The sequence below is a fragment of the Salmo salar genome, chromosome 27, assembly GCF_965601325.2.
Source record: "Salmo salar chromosome 27, fSalSal1, whole genome shotgun sequence".
In the NCBI taxonomy this organism is placed as follows: domain Eukaryota; kingdom Metazoa; phylum Chordata; class Actinopteri; order Salmoniformes; family Salmonidae; genus Salmo; species Salmo salar.
Window position 1 is genome coordinate 35,180,001 of NC_138317.1, and position 20,056 is coordinate 35,200,056.

A 20,056-nucleotide genomic window follows, 5' to 3' on the forward strand; every position below is an offset into this window, starting at 1 on the left:
TATATATACATATATACACATGTATATATATATATGTGTATATATGTATATATATATGTATATGTATATGTATATATATATATATATATATATGTATATATATATATATATATATATATATGTATATGTATATATATATATATATACATATATATATATACATATATATATACATATATATATATATACATATATATATATATACATATATACATATATATATACATATATACACATATATATATATACATATATATACATATATATATATATATACATATATATATATACATATATATATATGTATACATATATATATATACGTATATATATATATATATGTATATATATATATATATGTATATATATATATATACGTATATGTATATATATATACGTATATGTATATATATATATGTATATATATATATATATGTATATATATGTGTATATATATATATATGTATATGTGTATATATATGTATGTGTATATATATATGTATATATATACATATACACATACATATATATATATATATATATGTGTATATACGTATATATATATATATACACAAAATGTAAATTGACAAAAGGTAAAACAAAACAAATTGCAGCTAGTTTGCAGTCTTTACAGCTTCAGTTTGAAGAGATTGTGTTAGATGTTTTGTTGGCTAGCTCCTCTGAGCAACGAGAGAGCACATTTATGCCAGGTGAAATCGCACCTCATTAGCTCATTGTTATGGATGTATCCAAATAAATGTCATTAGAAAACAGCTTAAACAAGTGCAAATGCCGTTACTGTTGTTATTCTGGCTGCAGTGTTTGACGTGACTGTAAATTAGCTGTAGTTGGCTAACTAGCAAGCAAGGGATAACAACATTGCCAGCCAGTATGGCAATGGAACATTTAGAACGAACGACTGGGTCTCGTCCATAGATACAGAACAAAAAGACTGAACGACTGGGTCGCGTCTCTGGCAACCGAACCAATAGGAGCGACTAGCCGGCTTGGGTAGCAACCCTAGATATGGGACTATGTCTTGTGGAAGAACAGAAATAGTATGAATAAATTCATCAAAATAACGTTATGAAAGATAATATGTCAATCATTATTTGTATATGTTGGTAACCTGTTGTATGGAGGATACCCGGTGTTTGGAGGATATATTGGTACTTTGTCTCAGGCCTAACAAAACCCGTGCCAATATATCCAACAAACACCGGCTTCTCTTTGCAGTATCACTTAATAAATATAATATGGAACAGAGTAGCAGAATATAGTAGAAAACGGAACAGAGTACAGAACTGTCAATGTCCCCTCAAGTTTCATGATGCAACCATACTTTCTATAACTCTACCCTTTCACACAGCAAAATGTAACTTGCAATTATTCTAATTAGCTGCTCACCGATTGGCTAATTTTAAATACAGTTGAATTTGAAAACCTTACAGTACAGTGTACCGGTCTTGTTCACATCATCCCAGCTACTTACAATACAGCCATTGAGTGGAATTGACAATACTTGGCTGATAGATTTGCCAGACCAGGGTTCAGAATGTTCTGCCAGACCAGGGTTCAGAATGTTCTGCCAGACCAGGGTTCAGAATGTTCTGCCAGACCAGGGTTCAGAATGTTCTGCCAGACCAGGGTTCAGAATGTTCTGCCAGACCAGGGTTCAGAATGTTCTGCCAGACCAGGGTTCAGAATGTTCTGCCAGTAAAGTGAGCCATGTTTTGTTTTTTTCTCTCTCTGTCTCGCTCTCATTTATATATATATGTATATTTCTCTCTCTCCTTCTGCAGGTGCTTTCTGAGGAAGGACTCCAGCTGTGTTCTTCACTACACACTTTGTCCACCCTGGTATATGCGCACACAACCACACCCACACACGTTCTTCACCCACGCTAGGCAGGAAATGAATCCTGCACCCAGTTTCAGTTTCCTGTGTACTTAAATCAAAGAAACAAAGTGCCCAGGTCCTGGAGTTTAATTAAATGTCCCTCTTTGACAGCTATTCATGACTGCCATCCGTCTCTGGGTAAAGTGGAAATGTGGTTATCAACACTGGCTAACCCTGCTCTCCGGAGAGTGCACCCAAACACTAATACACGCACATACACACTCACACACACTACTAATACATAATCAACACATCCAGCACTTCAGCTCAGCAGCGGGCGTTTGATTAATTACTTCAAACAAACATTGGCTAATGGAGTCCCCCCCACTCTGTAATGAAGCAGGCTTGTGGTGCAGCTGCACTGCCTTCTTGTAAATGATCAAGTTCTTTATGCTAATCAGCCTGAACATTTTTCAACTGAGGCTGAAAATGTTCCTAAATATGTTTAGGAACATGGTACGACACAGATATATTCTAATGAAGTAGGATAATATCAATATACAGTGCCTTCAGATGTATTCAGACCCCTTGACTTTTTCAAAATTTTGTTACGTTACAGCTTTATTCTAAATTGGATTAAATGATTTTATTTTTCCTCAGCAATCTACACACAATACCCCATAATGGCAAAGCAAAAACTGGTTTGACATTTTTGCGAATTTATAAAAAATAAAAAAACAGACCCTTTGCTATGAGAATCAAAATTGAGCTCCGGTGAATCCTGTTTCCATTGATCATCCTTGAGATGTTTCGACAACTTGATGGGAGTCCACTTGTGGTAAATTAAATTTATTGGATATGATTTGGAAAGGCACACACCTGTCTATATAAGGTCCCACAGTTGACAGTGCATGTCAGAGCAAACAAAAAGCCATGAGGTTGAAGGAATTGTCCGTAGAGCTCAGAGACAGGATTGTGTCGAGGCACAGATCTGGGGAAGTGTACCAAAAAATGTCTGCAGCATTGAAGGTCTCCAAGAACACAGTGGCCTCCATCATTCTAAAATGGAAGAAGTTTGGAAAAACCAAGACTCTTCCAAGAGCTGGCTGCCCGACCAAACTGAGCAATCGAGGGAGAAGGGCCTTGGTCAGGGAGGTGACAAAGAACCTGATGCTCTCTCTGACAGAGCTCCAGAGTTCCTCTGTGGAGATGAGAGAACCTTTCAGAAGGACAACCATCTCTGCAGCACTCCACCAATCAGGCCTTTTATGGTAGAGGCCAGACGGAAGCCACTCCTCAGTAAAAGGCACATGACAGCCAGCTTGGAGTTTGCCAAAGGCACTTAAAGACTCTCAGATCATGAGAAACAAGATTCTCTGCTCTGACAAAACCAAGATTGAACTCTTTGGCCTGAATGCCAAGCGTCACGTCGTGCTTCACGGTTGGAATGGTGTTCTTCTGCTTGCAAGCCCCCCCCCCCTTTTTTTCCTCCAAACGTAACAAAGGTCATTATGGCCAAACAGTTCTATTTTTGTTTCATCAGACCAGAGGACATTTCTCCAAAAAGTACAATCTTTGTCCCCATGTGCAGTTGCAAACTGTAGTCTGGCTTTTTTATGGCGGTTTTGGAGCAGTGGCTTCTTCCTTGCTGAGCGGCCTTTCAGGTTATGTCGATATAGGACTCGTTTTACTGTGGATATAGATACTTTTGTACCTGTTTCCTCTAGCATCTTCACAAGGTCCTTTGCTGTTGTTCTGGGATTGATTTGCACTTTTCGCACCGAAGTACGTTCATCTCTAGGAGACAGAATGCGTCTCCTTCCTGAGCAGTATGACGACTGCGTGTCCCATGGTGTTTATACTTGCGTACTATTTTTTTGATACAGAGGAACGTGGTACCTTCAGGTGTTTGAAAATTGCTCTCAAGGATGGACCAGCCTTGTGGAGGTCTACAATTTTTTTCTGAGGTCTTGGTTGATTTCTTTTGATTTTCCCATGTTGTGAAGCAAAGAGTCACTGAGTTTGAAGGTAGGCATTGAAATACATTCACATGTACACCTCCAATTGACTCAAATGATGTCAATTAGCCTATCAGAAACTTCTAAAGCCATGACATCATTTTCTGGAATTTTCCAAGCTGTTTAAAGGCACAGTCAACCTAGTGTATGTAAACTTCTGACCCACTGGAATTGTGATACAGTGAAATAATCTGTCTGTAAACAATTGTTGGAAAAATTACTTGTCATACTGACTTACCAAAACTATAGTTTGTTAACAAGAAATTTGTGGAGTGGTTGAAAAATGAGTTTTAATGACACCAACCTAAGTGTGTGTAAACTTTCGACTTCAACTGTACGAGAGACTTCAAGCACAGTGAGATTTTAATGCATAAACTCCATTCGAACTTCCTAAATAGGTTTGCAAAATTCTGTTAACTTTCCCAAAATTACCTGGTTTTCCAGAAATCTTGGTTGTATGATTCATGGAATTATTAGGGAATAAGTAGGAAATCCGGAATCCTCCAAACCAGGGAATTTGGAGAAATGTTATGGAATTTTGCAACTCTGCTCCTAAACCTTAATTGTGTTTTTATAGAGCAACTTTTTTCTGATCACTTTTTGACATAACTAAATGTCTCTCCTTTTCCCTCTAACAGCTGAATGATGAAGAGAAGGTGGTAGTGCTTTCAGAGATGGAGAAGCTTATGGGCTTATGTCAGCAGCTGCAGATGGGGGTGAGGACGCCGGTACAGGGCAAGACTGCCACCTTCCAGAAGGTACGGTTTAAAAAAACAAGGACATTTCTAATACTACCGTTCAAAAGTTTGGGGTCACTTAGAAATGTCCTTGTTTTTGAAAGAATGTCTGCCTGCCTGTCTGTCTGTCTGTGTCTGTCTGTCTGTCTGTCTTACTGCTCGACTAAAACAATCTCAGTCGACCAACATCCTAACGACCAAACAATAGACCAGTCAACTAATTGGGATCAGCCTTAGTTGTGAATGACTGGATTTGTTTGTGTAATAAAATCCACTTTTATTTGAAGTTCTTAGACTCATTATTTTGCTGACTATTTGCACTATCAGTCATACAGATATTGCCTGGAGAGTTCTATTACTATAAATACAGTTCTATCATGTGACAAAAGACGTGGTTATAGAGAAGAGTGAGACAATGCACAGAAAATAAACTGACAAGGAGTATTGATAAACTGCAATGAAAAAGAACAGAAAGTCAACCCATTCATCAGCATTGGCAGCATTGGGCAAACATTTGTTACTGCTTTACAGAGAGGTCAATCATGAAAACATGATCGTAAAATTAACCTCCATTAAAATCAGTTGGACAGTGATGAACTAGCATGGGTCACTTTTTTTACGAATGGGGAAGGTTACAGTCAGAATGAGAGATTAGAGAATGACATAGTATGCATTCCAAATGGTACCCTATTCCCTATATAGTGCACTACTTTTGACCAGAGCCCACAGGAGTCTGGTCAAAAGTAGGGAATAGGGTGCCATTTGGGACACACACATGAACTTCTATGATTAATGTGGATCGGTTATATAGGCATTGGCTTTCTCCTCAAGTTGTCATTAACCAGACAGATCAGTCTTCTGTTAGTCTGTCAGGGTGTTTTAATCAAACAAAGGTCATTGCTGAAAGGCCTTTTTTAACGGAGCAGGAAATTGAGGCTCTGTCTGGTGGTTGTCAAGAGCTGGTTTTAGCAAACTTAGCCAATCAGCTTTCCCATGTGGTTTACCAACATTTCCCCACGGGGATAAAAGTCATTATCTTTTTGTTGTTAGGATGAATATTACATTCTATAAAGACCACCAACCATCCTTGATATGTTTTTGGAATATTTTTCTGTCTGTCTCTAGGTGGATTCATCCATTCAGAACACTAGAGCCATCATGACTGTGGTAATCTACCTCCTGCCAGTCTGTAATAAACTTGTCAGAAAGGTGAGAGGTCACAGTTGACATCAGCTGATCTACCAAGTTGTCCAAATATCCAATGTTTACTGGGGTTTGAGTAGACAGATGAATGTCAATGGTGGTCATTTTCTCCAATGTTTTTACATTGGTTAGATTTAAAAAATAACTAGCATATCCTATGTCTGTCTCCAGTATAAGTCAGAGAGAAGCAGTCTGGACACTCCACAGAGCTGGAGGGACAGGCAGTTGTCCACGCCCGTCAAAGACGACGCGCTCAACGGCAAGAACAGCAACGGCTTCGGGGTCAAGTCCCTGGAGAAGCATATGGCCAACCTCACCTTCCTGGAGAGCAAGTAGTCCAGTCTAGTGACCTTTGACCCCTAACCTGTATCACCTATCACAGAGCTGGAGCATACCATTGTCAACCACCGGGTGGGGGGGGCACAGACGCCTCACTCACTTAGGCAATTTTGTCCAAAAAAAAACCCGCTCACTTATGTGCCTGTCAGTGTAATCAGCCCATTCACTTTGTCGTGTAACTGTAACCTGTAGCACATCTCAGCCAGATGTATCACATGTATGAAGAAAATATATGAAATTTACTGAAATGAAAGCCGTGGCCAGAGCATGATGCCATCATCACCATGTCTTTGAATCTTACCCAGTGATTTGGGCTGTTACCCCAGCTTTCTGATCACCTGGTCCCAGCTCAGTTTTGGGCTGTCTTGTCAATATCTATGGCCATTGTCATGAGAAGTTGGCAAGACCGACCAAACAGATCTGGGACCAGGACAAAGCTGATATTGCTCTTACTGTTGTACACCAACCAAAATGCATCATGGCTTAGCAATTATTGAGTGTAATTAATGCAATCTCACTTTGATGCCAAATAAGAGAGAGTAAATTGAAGGTTTAATCACTGAATTATGCCACTTAGCTTGCTATAAACTGACTGACACAAGGTTCTTATTATGGCTCTATTTCAGCAGAGACAATTTTATCCGACTGACTTTCTACTCTCTGTAATGTATGTATTGAATCATTTTCCGTGTATATGTGGTATACTGTTTTATCCATGTTTTCAGAAGACCTATCTAAAAGACTGTTGGTCCAGCGCATGAGTCAAATGAACTGTGGTTTTGAAGCTGTTCCTTATGAATTGTACTTGTAAGTAAAAGTGCGTCCCAAATGGCAACCTATTCCACATACTGCACCCGTTCTGCCAGTCACATTCTGTTAAAGGTCTCCGAAGCACACACCTCCCTGGGTCACTTGTCTTTTCAGTTTGCTGCAGCTAGCGATTGGAATGAGCTGCAAAACACTCAAACTAGACAGTTTTATCTCCATCTCTTAATTCAGACTCAATCATGGACACACTTACTGACAGTTGTGACTGCTTCGCGTGATGTTTTGTTGTCTCTACCTTGACCATTGTGCTGTTGTCTGTTCCTAATAATGTTTGTACCATGTTTTGTGCTGCTGCCATGTTGTGTTGCTACCATGTTGTTACCATGCTATGTTGTCTTAGGTCTCTCTTTATGTAGCGCTGTCTCTTATCGTGATGTGTGTTTTGTCCTATATTTGTACAAATTTTTTTTTTATCCCAGTCCCTGCAGGTGGCATTTTGGTAGTCCGTTTTTGTAAATAAGAATTATTATTTTATTTACCCCTTTTTCGTCGTATCCAATTGGTAGTTAGTCTCGTCTCATCGCTGCAACTCCCGTACGGACTTGGGAGAGGTGAAGGTCGAGAGCCGTGCGTCCTAACCAAGTGGTACTGCTTCTTCACACAATGTCCACTTAACCCGGAAGCCAGCCCCACCAATGTGTCGGAGGAAACACTGTATGCCTGGCGACCATCTCAGTGTCCACTGCACTGTGCTGGCCACCGCAGGAGTCGCTAGTGTGCGATGGGACAAGGACATCCCTGCCGGCCAAACCCTCCCCTAACCCGGACGATGCTGGGCCAATTGTGCGTTGCCCCATGGGTCTCCTGGGCGCGGCCGGCTGCGACAGAGCCTGGACTCGAACCCAGAATCTCTAGTGGCACAGCTAGCACTGCCTTAGACCACTGGACTCGAACCCAGAATCTCTAGTGGCACAGCTAGCACTGCCTTAGACCACTGGACTCGAACCCAGAATCTCTAGTGGCACAGCTAGCACTGCCTTAGACCACTGGACTCGAACCCAGAATCTCTAGTGGCACAGCTAGCACTGCCTTAGACCACTGGACTCGAACCCAGAATCTCTAGTGGCACAGCTAGCACTGCCTTAGACCACTGCTCCCCTCGGGAGGCCCATAAGAACAAATTCTTAACTGACTTGCCTAGTTAAATTAAATACAAATATAGTGCACTACTTTTAGTGGTCCGTATATAGCAAATAGGGTATCATTTGGGATGCAGTCTAAGACTGCCTTGTAGGCTATTGTGTATCACGCTGTATTATTATGGTACTTGAAGCATAGGTATCTGTATCCACAGAGATGCTGAGTCTGGTCCTACTAAACCACCATATTAAGCTTCAGAGATAGTTGTGAATTAGTGCAGGTAAAGTCGGCTGCTGTTGAGTAAAGCCCCAGATGTGAAGAAATAGATTTAGTTTTGGACCATTATTCTTTTGACAGTTAAATGATTATAAATAGAACACAGATTTAAATAAACATTATTTTTCTTAAAACAGGGTGGAATGGGTAATGTATTAAGTTATTTTGGTACAGAGTCAATGACCGACGTAATGGAAATATCTTACGAATTTCCTCCTTTAGAAAATTAAATCTCACATTTCATCAAGAGCTAAAAAAAGGTATCTCCTAAAACGTCACTGGCTCAATTTCTTCCATGTTACAACAAAACAAACAAAAGTACTCCTGGTAGAGGCTAGAGAACCTCCATCACCCCACTGTCATCCACCACGGGCATAAGTCCATATCTGGACAGGGGTATGCTTTATGCAGGTACCTAGGTCTGGCTGGGTCTGAAGGAGACGAGGGACTCCTCCAACAAAGCTGCCCCAGGAAAAGTCACTCCAGCTGAGGTGAGTGTGACGAGTCCCTGTGAACTCTTCATTCCTCAGCATGGCTCAGGCTGGGTGCTGCTGGTCCGTTTAGAGGTGACGCTCTCGTACTCCTCTCTGCTCAGGAGACCGTTAGTCACCGTCTTGCTCTCTATTTCAAGGATGACAGCATTTATCCCTCTGTGAAAGGCTGGTCAGATACACACAGGTAGGAGAGTTAGCCATGCTAATGTAATTTACCTTCTCAATGGGGTACATGTAAATGAAGCACTAGACTGACCAAAAATGTGTTTTAACTGGAATGAAGCTTATGGAAATGCTCCTCACCTTTCCCAGTAAAGGTTTTGGCCTTTCAAGAATAACCTCATTGACATCCAATAGCCAGCTCTTATGCAGTTGAAAAGAGAAACTAGGATTACATTTCAGGATCATTTCAAAAGATCTACGAGTAATAAATGGCATAAACGGTGGATTTTCTCCCGAGGTGCATCGTAATAGGAGAGAAAAGGTTGTAATCACCTGTAAGTGGTGTGCAAGTTGCCCTCCCTGGGAAAAAGGAAGATATGCTAGTTAGGTTGACAGTCCCAAGTCAAACTCAGAGGATGACAATACCATAGTATATAGCAGTAGTATAATGTACCAGATAATAATAGTCATATAATATCATATATATTTATGTATGGAAGATAATATACCAGATTATATACAATTATTTAAAAATGTTGTAGCACATAATCTCTTCGACTTCTCAGAGACACTGTTCTGCAGGCGACTGCAGCCAGAGCTTATTTGATAGTTGATACTCTTGATTGTCGTGCCATTCTGAAGAATAGGGTGAGTCTCTCTGCCAGGGTGATAACACAGATTCTGTAAAAAACTGGTAGCGAAGTAACGCGTTGGTCTGCTGTAGTATCGTTGATGAGCTAACATGGTCAAATTTGAAGTGAAGCAAGTGTATCTACTCATCTCAATAGCATGAAATGAACAATGATGTTCTTACCTATTTGAACGCTGAAGAACGCACTGGTCTTCACAAGCCGCACCCTTGATATCTAAGCACAACGAATACACAACTTTATTAATTCATAACAATGACAATAAACCAGTAGTAACAAACTTCTTAACCCAAGAAGGGTTAAGAGTTTAGAGGTTTTTGGACAAGCCCAACACTAACACATTAGTCAACTGCACATTCTATAAAATGACTGTAAATGGCATAAAGGCTGTCAGGCTGCCATAACCAAAACACGTGTTTGTATCATGTTGACACCCAAGCTCAGTGGTCAACATTGGTAGCTAAAAGACGTTAGCCGTTCTATACCATCGAGTGTAATACCGATCGCTGACAGAGGGCGACTTATTGTGTTTTTTTGTCTTCCGTTGATAGAACTAGCTAGTACCAAAGTGCATCAAATAATAATCAAATATTTTACAAATGCTTCGATTTCGTAAAGGAGTGTAAATGCAGTTACACTTCTTCTTAGATGAGGTTTAACGGCGGTTGACATCCAATAAATGTTGCATTACCGCCACCTACTAGACTGGAGCACTCCCTTAGACTTTGCTTGAAAAAATTGAGAAACAAATACCCTACCATCTAACACTACATTCACAAAAAAATAACTATATATATATATATATATATATATATATATATATATATATATATATATATATATATATAAAGAACACCACCCTACTCCACTATTTAAATCTACTTAGTCCTACTTCAGGCCAACAACCTGAAAGGATGGGACACCACCACTTAACACACCCTGTAACTCTTCTGATGTCAAGTCTCGCACACCCACATACCTCTCTGCAGCTGCTACCACAAACTCAATTTTCTGCGACATCCCTGCAGTGCAGTTGATAACCATTGCTATAAATCCAATCTCACTGAAACATATATCACTTGTTTGTTTATCCCTCTGTAATGGTATAGATCTACTACTCACACCACTTCTTTCAGGATCCCTCCCCCTTGACCCATCTTCCTCTACTTTATTCACTGCCTCAGCGTATGACAACTTCTGCACTACTATAACCCTGGAAACCTCAACCTGCCTCTTTCTCACAGGACATTTCTGATCCCCAGCCACATGGGCACCCCTACAATGAACACATACGACTCATTTCCCCAATGCTACACATTCCTTTGTCTCATGCGCTTCTAAACACTTCTCACACCTAGGAACCTCCCTCCTACACACTGCTGCCACATGCCCATAAGCTCAACACCTGTAACAACGTAATGTGTTTGGCACAAAAGCTCGCACAGGATAACTTATAACTTATCTTAACATGACTTGTTTTATTTATTTTATTTTATTTCACCTTTATTTAACCAGGAAGGCTAGTTGAGAACAAGTTCTCATTTACAACTGCGACCTGGCCAAGATAAAGCAAAGCAGTGTGACACAGACAACAACAGAGTTACACATGGAGTAAACAACAAACAAGCCAATAACACAATAAACAAGTCAATGACACAGTAGAAAAAAAAGAAAGTCTGTATACAGTGTGTGCAAAAGGCATGAGGAGGTAGGCAATAAATAGGCCATAGGAGCGAATAATTACAATTTAGCAGATTAACACTGGAGTGATAAATGAGCATATGATGATGCGCAAGTAGAAATACTGGTGTGCAAAAGAGCAGAAAAGTAAATAAAATAAAAACAGTATGGGGATGAGGTAGGTAGATTGGGTGGGCAATTTACAGATGGACTATGTACAGCTGCAGCGATCGGTTAGCAGCTCAGGTAGCTGATGTTTAAAGTTGGTGAGGGAAATAAAAGTCTTCAACTTCAGCGATTTCTTTTTTTTTTTGCAATTCATTCCAGTCACTGGCAGCAGAGAACTGGAAGGAAAGGCGGCCAAATGAGGTGTTGGCTTTGGGGATGATCAGTGTGAGATACCTGCTGGAACGTGTGCTACGGGTGGGTGTTGTTATCGTGACCAGTGAACTGAGATAAGGCGGAGCTTTACCTAGCATAGACTTATAGATGACCTGGAGCCAGTGGGTCTGGCGACGAATATGTAGCGAGGGCCAGCCGACTAGAACATACAGGTCGCAGTGGTGGGTGGTATAAGGTGATTTGGTAACAAAACGGATGGCACTGTGATAGACTGCATCCAGTTTGCTGAGTAGAGTAATGGAAGCTATTCTGTAGATGACATCGCTGAAGTCGAGGATCGGTAGGATAGTCAGTTTTACTAGGGTAAGTTTGGCGGCGTGAGTGAAGGAGGCTTTGTTGTGAAATAGAAATCCGATTCTAGATTTGATTTTGGATTGGAGATGTTTAATATGAGTCTGGAAGGAGAGTTTACAGTCTAACCAGACACCTAGGTATTTATAGTTGTCCACATATTCTAGGTTGGAACCATCCAGGGTGGTGATGCTAGCCGGGCGGGCAGGTGGGGGCAGCGAACGGTTGAAAAGCATGCATTTGGTTTTACTAGCGTTTAAGAGCAGTTGGAGGCCACGGAAGGAGTGTTGAATGGCATTGAAGCTCGTTTGGAGGTTTATTAGCACAGTGTCCAAGGAAGGGCCAGAAGTATACAGAATGGTGTCGTCTGCGTAGAGGTGGATCAGGGAATCGCCCGCAGCAAGAGCGACATCATTGATATATACAGAGAAAAGAGTCGGCCCGAGAATTGAACCCTGTGGTACCCCCATAGAGACTGCCAGAGGTCCGGACAACATGCCCTCCGATATGACACATTGAACTCTGCAAAGTAGTTGGTGAACCAGGCGAGGCAGTCATTAGAAAAACCAAGGCTATTGAGTCTGCCGATAAGAATACAGTGATTGACAGAAAGTACGGTGGGATTCGAAATGGTCAGTGATCTGTTTACTAACTTGGCTTTCGAAGACTTTAGGTAGGCAGGGCAGGATGGAAATAGGTCTGTAAAAGTTTGGGTCTAGGGTGTCACCCCCTTTGAAGAGGGGGATGACCGCGGCAGCTTTCCAATCCTTAGGGATCTCGGACGATACGAAAGAGAGGTTGAACAGGCTGGTTGCAACAATGGCGGCGGATAGTTTTAGAAAGAGAGGGTCCAGATTGTCTAGCCCAGCTGATTTGTACGGGTCCAGGTTTTGCAGCTCTTTCAGAACATCTGCTGTCTGGATTTGGGTGAAGGAGAAGCTGGGGAGGCTTGGGTGAGTAGCTGTGGGGGTCGGAGCTGTTGGCCGGGGTTGGAGTAGCCAGGAGGAAGGCATGGCCAGCCGTTGAAAAATGCTTATTGAAATTTTCAATTATCATGGATTTATCGGTGGTGACCGTGTTACCTAGCCTCAGTTTAGGTCACCTAACAGAACGAACTCTGAGGCTAGATGGGGGGCAATCAATTCACAAATGGTGTCCAGGGCACAGCTGGGAGCGGAGGGGGGTCGATAGCAGGCGGCAACAGTGAGAGACTTATTTCGGGAGAGATTAATTTTTTAAATTACAAGTTCGAACTGTTTGGGTATAGACCTGGAAAGTATGACAGAACTTTGCAGGCAATCTCTGCAGTAGATTTGGCAGTTCTATCTTGACGGAAAAAGTTGTAGTTGGGTATGGAAATCTCAGAATTTTTGGTGGCCTTCCAAGCCAGGATTCAGATACGGCAAGGACATCAGGGTTGGCGGAGTGTGCTAAAGCAGTGAGTAAAACAAACTTAGGGAGGAGGCTTCTGATGTTGGCCTGGGGACACGCAGGGCCTGGGTTTACCTCCACATCACCCGAGGAACAGAGGAGGAGTTGGATGAGGGTACGGCTAAAGGCTATCAAAACTGGTCGCCTGGAGCGTTGGGGACAAAGAATATAAGGAGCAGATTTCTGGGCGTGGTAGAATAGATTCAGGGCATAATGTGCAGACGGGTATGGTGGGGTGCGGGTACAGCGGAGGTAAGCCCAGGCACTGAGTGATGATAAGAGAGGTTGTATCTCTGGACATGCTGGTTATAATGGGTGAGGTCACCACATGTGTGGGAGGTGGGACAAAGGAGGTAACAGAGGTATGATGAGTGGAACTAGGGGCTCCATTGTAAACTAAAACAATGATAACTAACCTAAACAACAGTATACAAGGCACATTGACATTTGAGAGAGATATACGGCGAGGCATAAAGTAATCACAGGTGTTGATTGGGAGAGCTAGCTAGACAGCAACGGGTGAGACAGCAACAGCTGATCAGCTAAAACAACAACAACAGGTTAAAATGGTGATGACTGGGCAGAGAGGGTCGGTTAACTACACACAGAGCCTGAGTTCGTGGCTGGGGCCGACAGATAAACAAAAAATAAACAGAATGGAGTACCGTGATTAATGGACAGTCCAGCAGGCATCAGCTATGTAGCCAAGTGATCATAGCGTCTAGGGGGCAGCAATAGATGGAACAGGGAAGCCGCGGAGTAGTCGCTACTACGCTAGCACGCGTGCGACAGTGCGTTTAAAGTTAGTAGCCCGGGGCTAGTAGAAGCGTCCGCTCCGACGTCCGACGGAGGCCGGTTGAAGGCACAGCGGATGGAGTATTTGTCGGCAGACCAGTCGTGATGGTGCGGTGGGGCGCCGTGTCGACAAAGGATCCAAGCCAGATGGCGAAAGAGGTATTGTAGTTGTAGTAATTTAGTTTGCTAGCCGGGAGATGCGCCTGGCTCACGGCTAACTGGTGCTAGCTTCGGGGCAGGGGAATTTGCCACTATAGCCACTCGGTAGCAGCGGTGATCCGGTGCCAATGTCCAGAGCTTACGGCGAGGATCCGGTGGAGTAGTGGGTTCTAGCCGTGTTTGGGTGGAGTTGGGGTGAACAATTGAGTAGGCCAGGAGGTGGGCCTCAGGGATAGCTTCGGTACTAGGTAACTCGGTGGGTGCTAGCTAGCTGTGAAGATCAGGAGTAATGGTCCTGGGATTACGGCAGGAATCCGGCGTTGTAGTGGAGAGACAGTCTGATACCTGTAGGCTGGCGAGTATTATCCAGGCTAAAAAAAAGGTCTGGTATCTGTGCAGAAGGTAAAGGCCGCTAGCAGTGGCTAACAATGACTAAATAGCTTGAAGCTAATTAGCTGGATAGCTTCTGATGTCTAGGTGGTTCTTGCTATAAAGTCTAAAAATAAAATAATAGCGGTTCCGTATCACATTGGGTGAGGCAGGTTACCGGAAGGTATAATTGAATTAAAATGGAAAAGAGACTGAAAATAAATTTCAAATATATACAAAAAAAGACGAAAAATACAAAAGTACATGAGAAGACGAACAAAACACGTCTGCACTGCAACGCCATCTTGGACAGCTGACCTTGTAGGGCAAAGACTCAACATCAAAACTCAAAAGAATGGACAACGACTCTTCTGTTTCACCACTCATACCACCCTGTCTGCATCGCAACAAACGACGAGCATCACATACACCGGGAATCTTCCCCTTCAGTTGGTCAACTTTCACATGTACCGCTACCCCAGTAATCACTCCTTTCAATGGCAACCTTTTCTTGAGAGCAAAACAATTCACCTCTTGCCCCCATTTGACCAGCAGAAACACAATTATCACAAGACCAATTCTGATTACCCTCACCAATTACATAGCACCCAACTCTGTTTTCACCCAACCTGAAACCACAAATGGATCAGCCGAAAGGCAAGGGTCCACTTTTTCAAAAAACTTCACTTCTACTGTCACAGACTCATCTTTATCCTGACCCTAGGTGCAAGCCTCGGGCTCCGAGAACTTCACCACACCTATCACCTCCGATACTTCGCCCTCATTCACTTCCATTTCTCCTCCTGTCTTCAGCTCACTCTGCTTACACTTTCTACCATTCTTTAACAAACCATGTCTCTTTTCCTGCCAATTTTAACCACCTCAAGCTTTCCCTCTTCCTCCCGCTCTCTCTTAGACCTCCTCTGCCTCTATTTTTCCCTCCATTCCTTCTCCGTATTCCAAGTATACGTCTAATTATGATAATACTGCGCTTCTCCTGACATACATCTTGTTCTTGCCTTCTCAAGGGACGCCATTTAACTGGCTGTCACAATCTCCGTACAATCATCAGGAACCCCTCGGAATGGGATGTAGCTCTCAACAGTACATCCCACTTATAATGCAGCTGCTTCTTCTTGATGTTCTTTTTTATCAATAGCTACCACAACGCTTTTCCATTTCAAACAAGTCTTCCATTTCTCGACCTTGGCTGCCTCCCTGATGTTTTAGCGCTGTTGCACATTTCTGGTCCGTCCATTTCAAACATCCGGAAGACTTCTAATTGATATTTCGAAAGTTCCAGGAACCTTTTAATCCAATATGAAATGACCTGATGTCAACAGGTGTTATCTTATTGTTTCGTAATGTACTATACGGTACCCTTAAATGTTACCTTTTCTTGTAGATGCAAGGATATACACTGTTAGAAAGGGAATATTTCTCTATCAAAGGGAAGGATGCTTACCTTTGAATCGGTGTTGCTGCATACAGTGCAGTAAGCTGTCAATTTCTCATGTCCTTCAAACCTCACTTCGAGTGATTAATAATAAATCCAACGCCTAAAACTGGGATGAATCCAAAATGCATCTAAACAGGTGTTTCATCAATGAGTAATTCCCTTCATAATCAATACTTTTCATATCAATGGCCATTGCATGATATATTTCAACTACATGACCAAAAGTTTGTGGACACCTGCTCGTTGAACATCTCATTCCAAAATCATGACATTAATATGGAGTTGGTCCCCCCTTTGCTGCTATGACAGTCTCCACTCTTCTGGGAAGGCTTTCCACTAGATGTTGGAACATTGCTGCGGGGACTTTGTTCCATTTAGCCCAAGAGCAGTAGTGAGGTTGGGCAATTAGGCCTTGATAGGGTTGAGGTCAGGGCTATGTGCAGGACAGTCAACTTTTTCCACAGCGATCTCGACAAACCTTTGTATGGACCTCGCTTTGTGCATGGGGGAATTGTCATGCTGAGAGAGGAAAGAGCCGTCCCTAAACTGTTGCCATAAAGTTGGAAGCACAGAATCGTCTAGAATGTCATTATATGCTGTAGCATTAAGATTTCCCTTCACTGGAATTCAGGGGCCTAGCCCGAAATATGAAAAACAGCCCAGGACCATTATTCCTCCTGCACCAAACTTTACAGTTGGCACTAGGCATTCGGGCAAGTAGCGTTCTCCTGGCATCCGCCAAACCAGTGCTTCACCTTTCCAGAGAACGCGTTTCCACTGCTCCAGAGTCCAATGGCGGCAAGCTTTACACCACTCCAGCCGATGAATGGCATTGCGCATGTTGATCTTAGGCTTGTGCGGCTGCTCAGCCATGGAAACCCATTTCATGAAGCTCCCGACGAGCAGTTATCATGCTGACGTTCCTTCCAAAGGCAGTTTGGAACTCGGTAGTGAGTGTTGTAACCGAGGACAGGCGATTTTTACGCGCTTCAGCACTCTGCGGTCCCATTCTGTGAGCTTGTGTGGCCTACCACTTCGTGGCTGAGCCATTGTTGCTCCTAGATGTTTCCACTTCAAAATAACAGCACTTACAGTTGACCGGGGCAGCTCTAGCAGCGTAGAAATTTGACGATCTGACTTGTTGGAAAGGTGGCATCCTGCGTCACTGAGCTCTTCAGAAAGGCCATTCTACTGCCGATGTTTGTCTATGGAGATTGCATGGCTGTGTGCTTGATTTTATACACCTGTCACCAACTGGTGTGGCTGAAATAGCCGAATCCACTTATTTGAAGGGGTGTCCACATACTTTTGTATATATAGTGTATATTTAGAACTTTTTCTGCTCTTCTCCCCTAGGGAAGTCTGATGCAGAGGATAGAGCTGCTGACATAGCCATACTTCTCCATCTGTATTCTCCTGAGAAGATAAAGTACAGACTTTCGTATAACCGCAAAGCTCCATCCATTTCACATTATGATAAATGACGATGCCAGATCCTCCATGGACAGGTCCGCCCCCCCTCTCTTTAGAATGACTATCTTGAAAAATGACTCACTTTTCTAACTTTGTTGCAAGTTTTCTGTATATTCAGCTGTTTTTTTTGTAGAGTAGACCTAAAAGCTCGCATAGCCACACACACAGCAGTTTGATCGATGTGTGCCGAGATGTCTGAAAGTATAGCTTTCAACTTACAACGCCTGACCTCTCTCCTCCAGCAAAGTGTGCTTGGCTCATTAGTGTGCATTTTATGCTCTGTTGCCACTAGATGTCACTGCTATACAAGTTTGGAGAGGTTAGTGCATGGTAAATCTTTGAGCTAACATAAGCCAATGCCATACCCATATGCCACTTATCCACAGTCTATGTGTTTTAATGGATGATTCATCGTGGCAGATCTTTAAAAATGACCACATAGCCTCCTACTGATATATGTGTTTTGTTCTGATTCTGTTTTAGAATCAGAACAAATATTGTGTTGGTGCTAATGGGACTTAAATCTGTTATATTTCAATAGCAATATTACTTTTTTATACTCAGCTTTAATGTTTCTCCCAGGCCTTGCATAAATGTTTGTTCTCTTGAATTTGTGTCACTGAAAATTACGCAATGATTTCTAAGGGGTAGCGGTGGGACAGAGGGACCATGGGAATGTTTTCCCTTCCTGAGTTTGAGAAATCGAGACTCGATACTGACCGGTCAGATTCCAAGCATATCTGACGTGGCTGTTTGGCTATGTGGACAATTTGTAGGGAACAGTTTTTTTTTTCTTGCACAAGGCAGCTTAGGTGAAATGACCTCATGTTGACCACATAATTGGTAGAGAGAGGGAGGAGGAGGAGGAGGAGGAGAGAGAGAGGGAGGGAGGGAGGGAGGGAGGGAGGGAGGGAGGGAGGGAGAGAGAGAGAGAGAGAGAGAGAGAGAGAGAGAGAGAGAGAGAGAGAGAGAGAGAGAGAGAGAGAGAGAGAGAGAGAGAGAGCAAAAGAGAGAGAGCAAAAGAGAGAGAGCAAAAGAGAGAGAGAGCAAAAGAGAGAGGGGGAGGGGAGCGAGAGAAGTACACAGAGTTTTTCCATGTATCGGCTAACTTTTGCCAAGCTTTTGGAAACTGTGGCTGAGTACTGCCTAAGAAATGTGTTTTTCCGTTACTCTTCTCTGTGGTAGTGTAGTCTCCAATTGATTCTGAAAAAAAATACAAAACTGCAGTTGAGACAGTGGAAATAAATATAAATAATGAATTGGATCTGGTTTAAAAAAACACCAAAAAAACAGTTACATTAAATGATTGAAATACAGTACTTCTTGCAGGTCTGGGTTGGTGACAGAAATAGTGTATTTACTCTCTCTGAGTGGAGGATGATGCTCATCTCTCAACTGGCTGCAGTAAGTCAAGTGCTCAACAAGTTGCGTTACAAAGACATCTGTCACCACTGGAACAAAGATGTTTTTCTCAGAGTGAGCTGTAGGAGTGCCAAGGTCATAGATGAGCCTGTATTAAGACAGCATAGTTCAGTCACCTCTTACACTCACACTTTCTAGGGGGACGACAGGGATGAAACCACAGTCTTGACAACACTTCCTCAAGGGATTGAGTAGCTTTGTTTTACACAACTTAAAAATAACGTGAAGAGTGAGTTTCTTATCCTAAGAGGCAGGTGGTCTGACGTGGTGTTTGGAGTATTGGAAATTCCTCAGACATCTCAGCACATGCATTGTAGGGCTCATTCAGACACACACACACACACACACACACTGTATATACACACCACTCCAATGTGTTACTCTGACTGATGATGATTATGAGCAGACTGGGACCTCAACTTGCTGCTGCTACAGACCGACAGCAGCCGGCGAGGCTTCTGCCTCTAGCTCCACGTCAGCTAATGTTGCAACATGGTTGTTTCTATCCTTGTTTGCCTCGATCCCTCGATGGAGTAACATTCTCTGGCTCCCTATAAGCCAGTCAGCACTCTAGTCGTCTACATACCTCATCCACCCAGCCAAACATTTGCCTGATAAGGGATCAGTAGAACTTTATCATTAGGGCAACAAAGCACATTTGTGTCATGGCTCCAGGATGTGCCTGTGGTTGTCTGGCTTTTAACAGCTGGATGCAGTCTTTTCCCGGTCTGCTTCATTAAATAAAGCTGCGCACTGGAAAAGGAGCCTTTCCTGATCTTACAGCCAAGAATCATCTGAAATATGGTTTAGACCACAAGCCTCTGAGGAGTTATCTATCAGTATGGAAGACCTGTCGCCCGGTCATCAGGCACTGATTTGACCATTTCCCCATTCTTTACCAGGCAAAGCAACTGAGAACTGTTGGAACAGACAGTCAGTTGTTGGACTT

At 42.6% G+C, this 20,056-nt stretch overlaps 1 protein-coding gene and 1 long non-coding RNA gene across 5 annotated transcripts in view; one reads left to right on the plus strand and one right to left on the minus strand.

Annotated features, from left to right (window-relative positions):
• Nucleotides 1-8,459, plus strand: part of LOC106588976 (alpha-catulin) — a 105,005-nt gene extending 96,546 nt beyond the window's left edge. The window contains exons 16-19 of the mRNA XM_014178571.3: nt 1,803-1,859; nt 4,496-4,615; nt 5,720-5,803; nt 5,969-8,459. Of these exons, the coding sequence (XP_014034046.3) occupies nt 1,803-1,859; nt 4,496-4,615; nt 5,720-5,803; nt 5,969-6,133 (426 nt within the window). The 3' untranslated portion in view covers nt 6,134-8,459. The remainder of the gene's footprint in view (nt 1-1,802; nt 1,860-4,495; nt 4,616-5,719; nt 5,804-5,968) is intronic.
• LOC106588975 (uncharacterized) lies at nt 8,360-10,275 on the minus strand. Of its 4 annotated transcripts, XR_001324736.3 has the most exons (6): nt 10,112-10,275; nt 9,791-9,842; nt 9,498-9,667; nt 9,310-9,336; nt 9,118-9,177; nt 8,360-8,980 (listed from the first exon to the last, which is right to left on the minus strand). It is a non-coding gene; the product is annotated as an uncharacterized LOC106588975 (long non-coding RNA). The 4 variants fall into 4 exon arrangements; XR_006762469.2 differs by having other exon boundaries at nt 9,498-9,634; nt 9,791-10,275; XR_006762468.2 differs by having other exon boundaries at nt 9,791-10,275.
• Nucleotides 10,276-20,056: the final 9,781 nt, after the last annotated feature.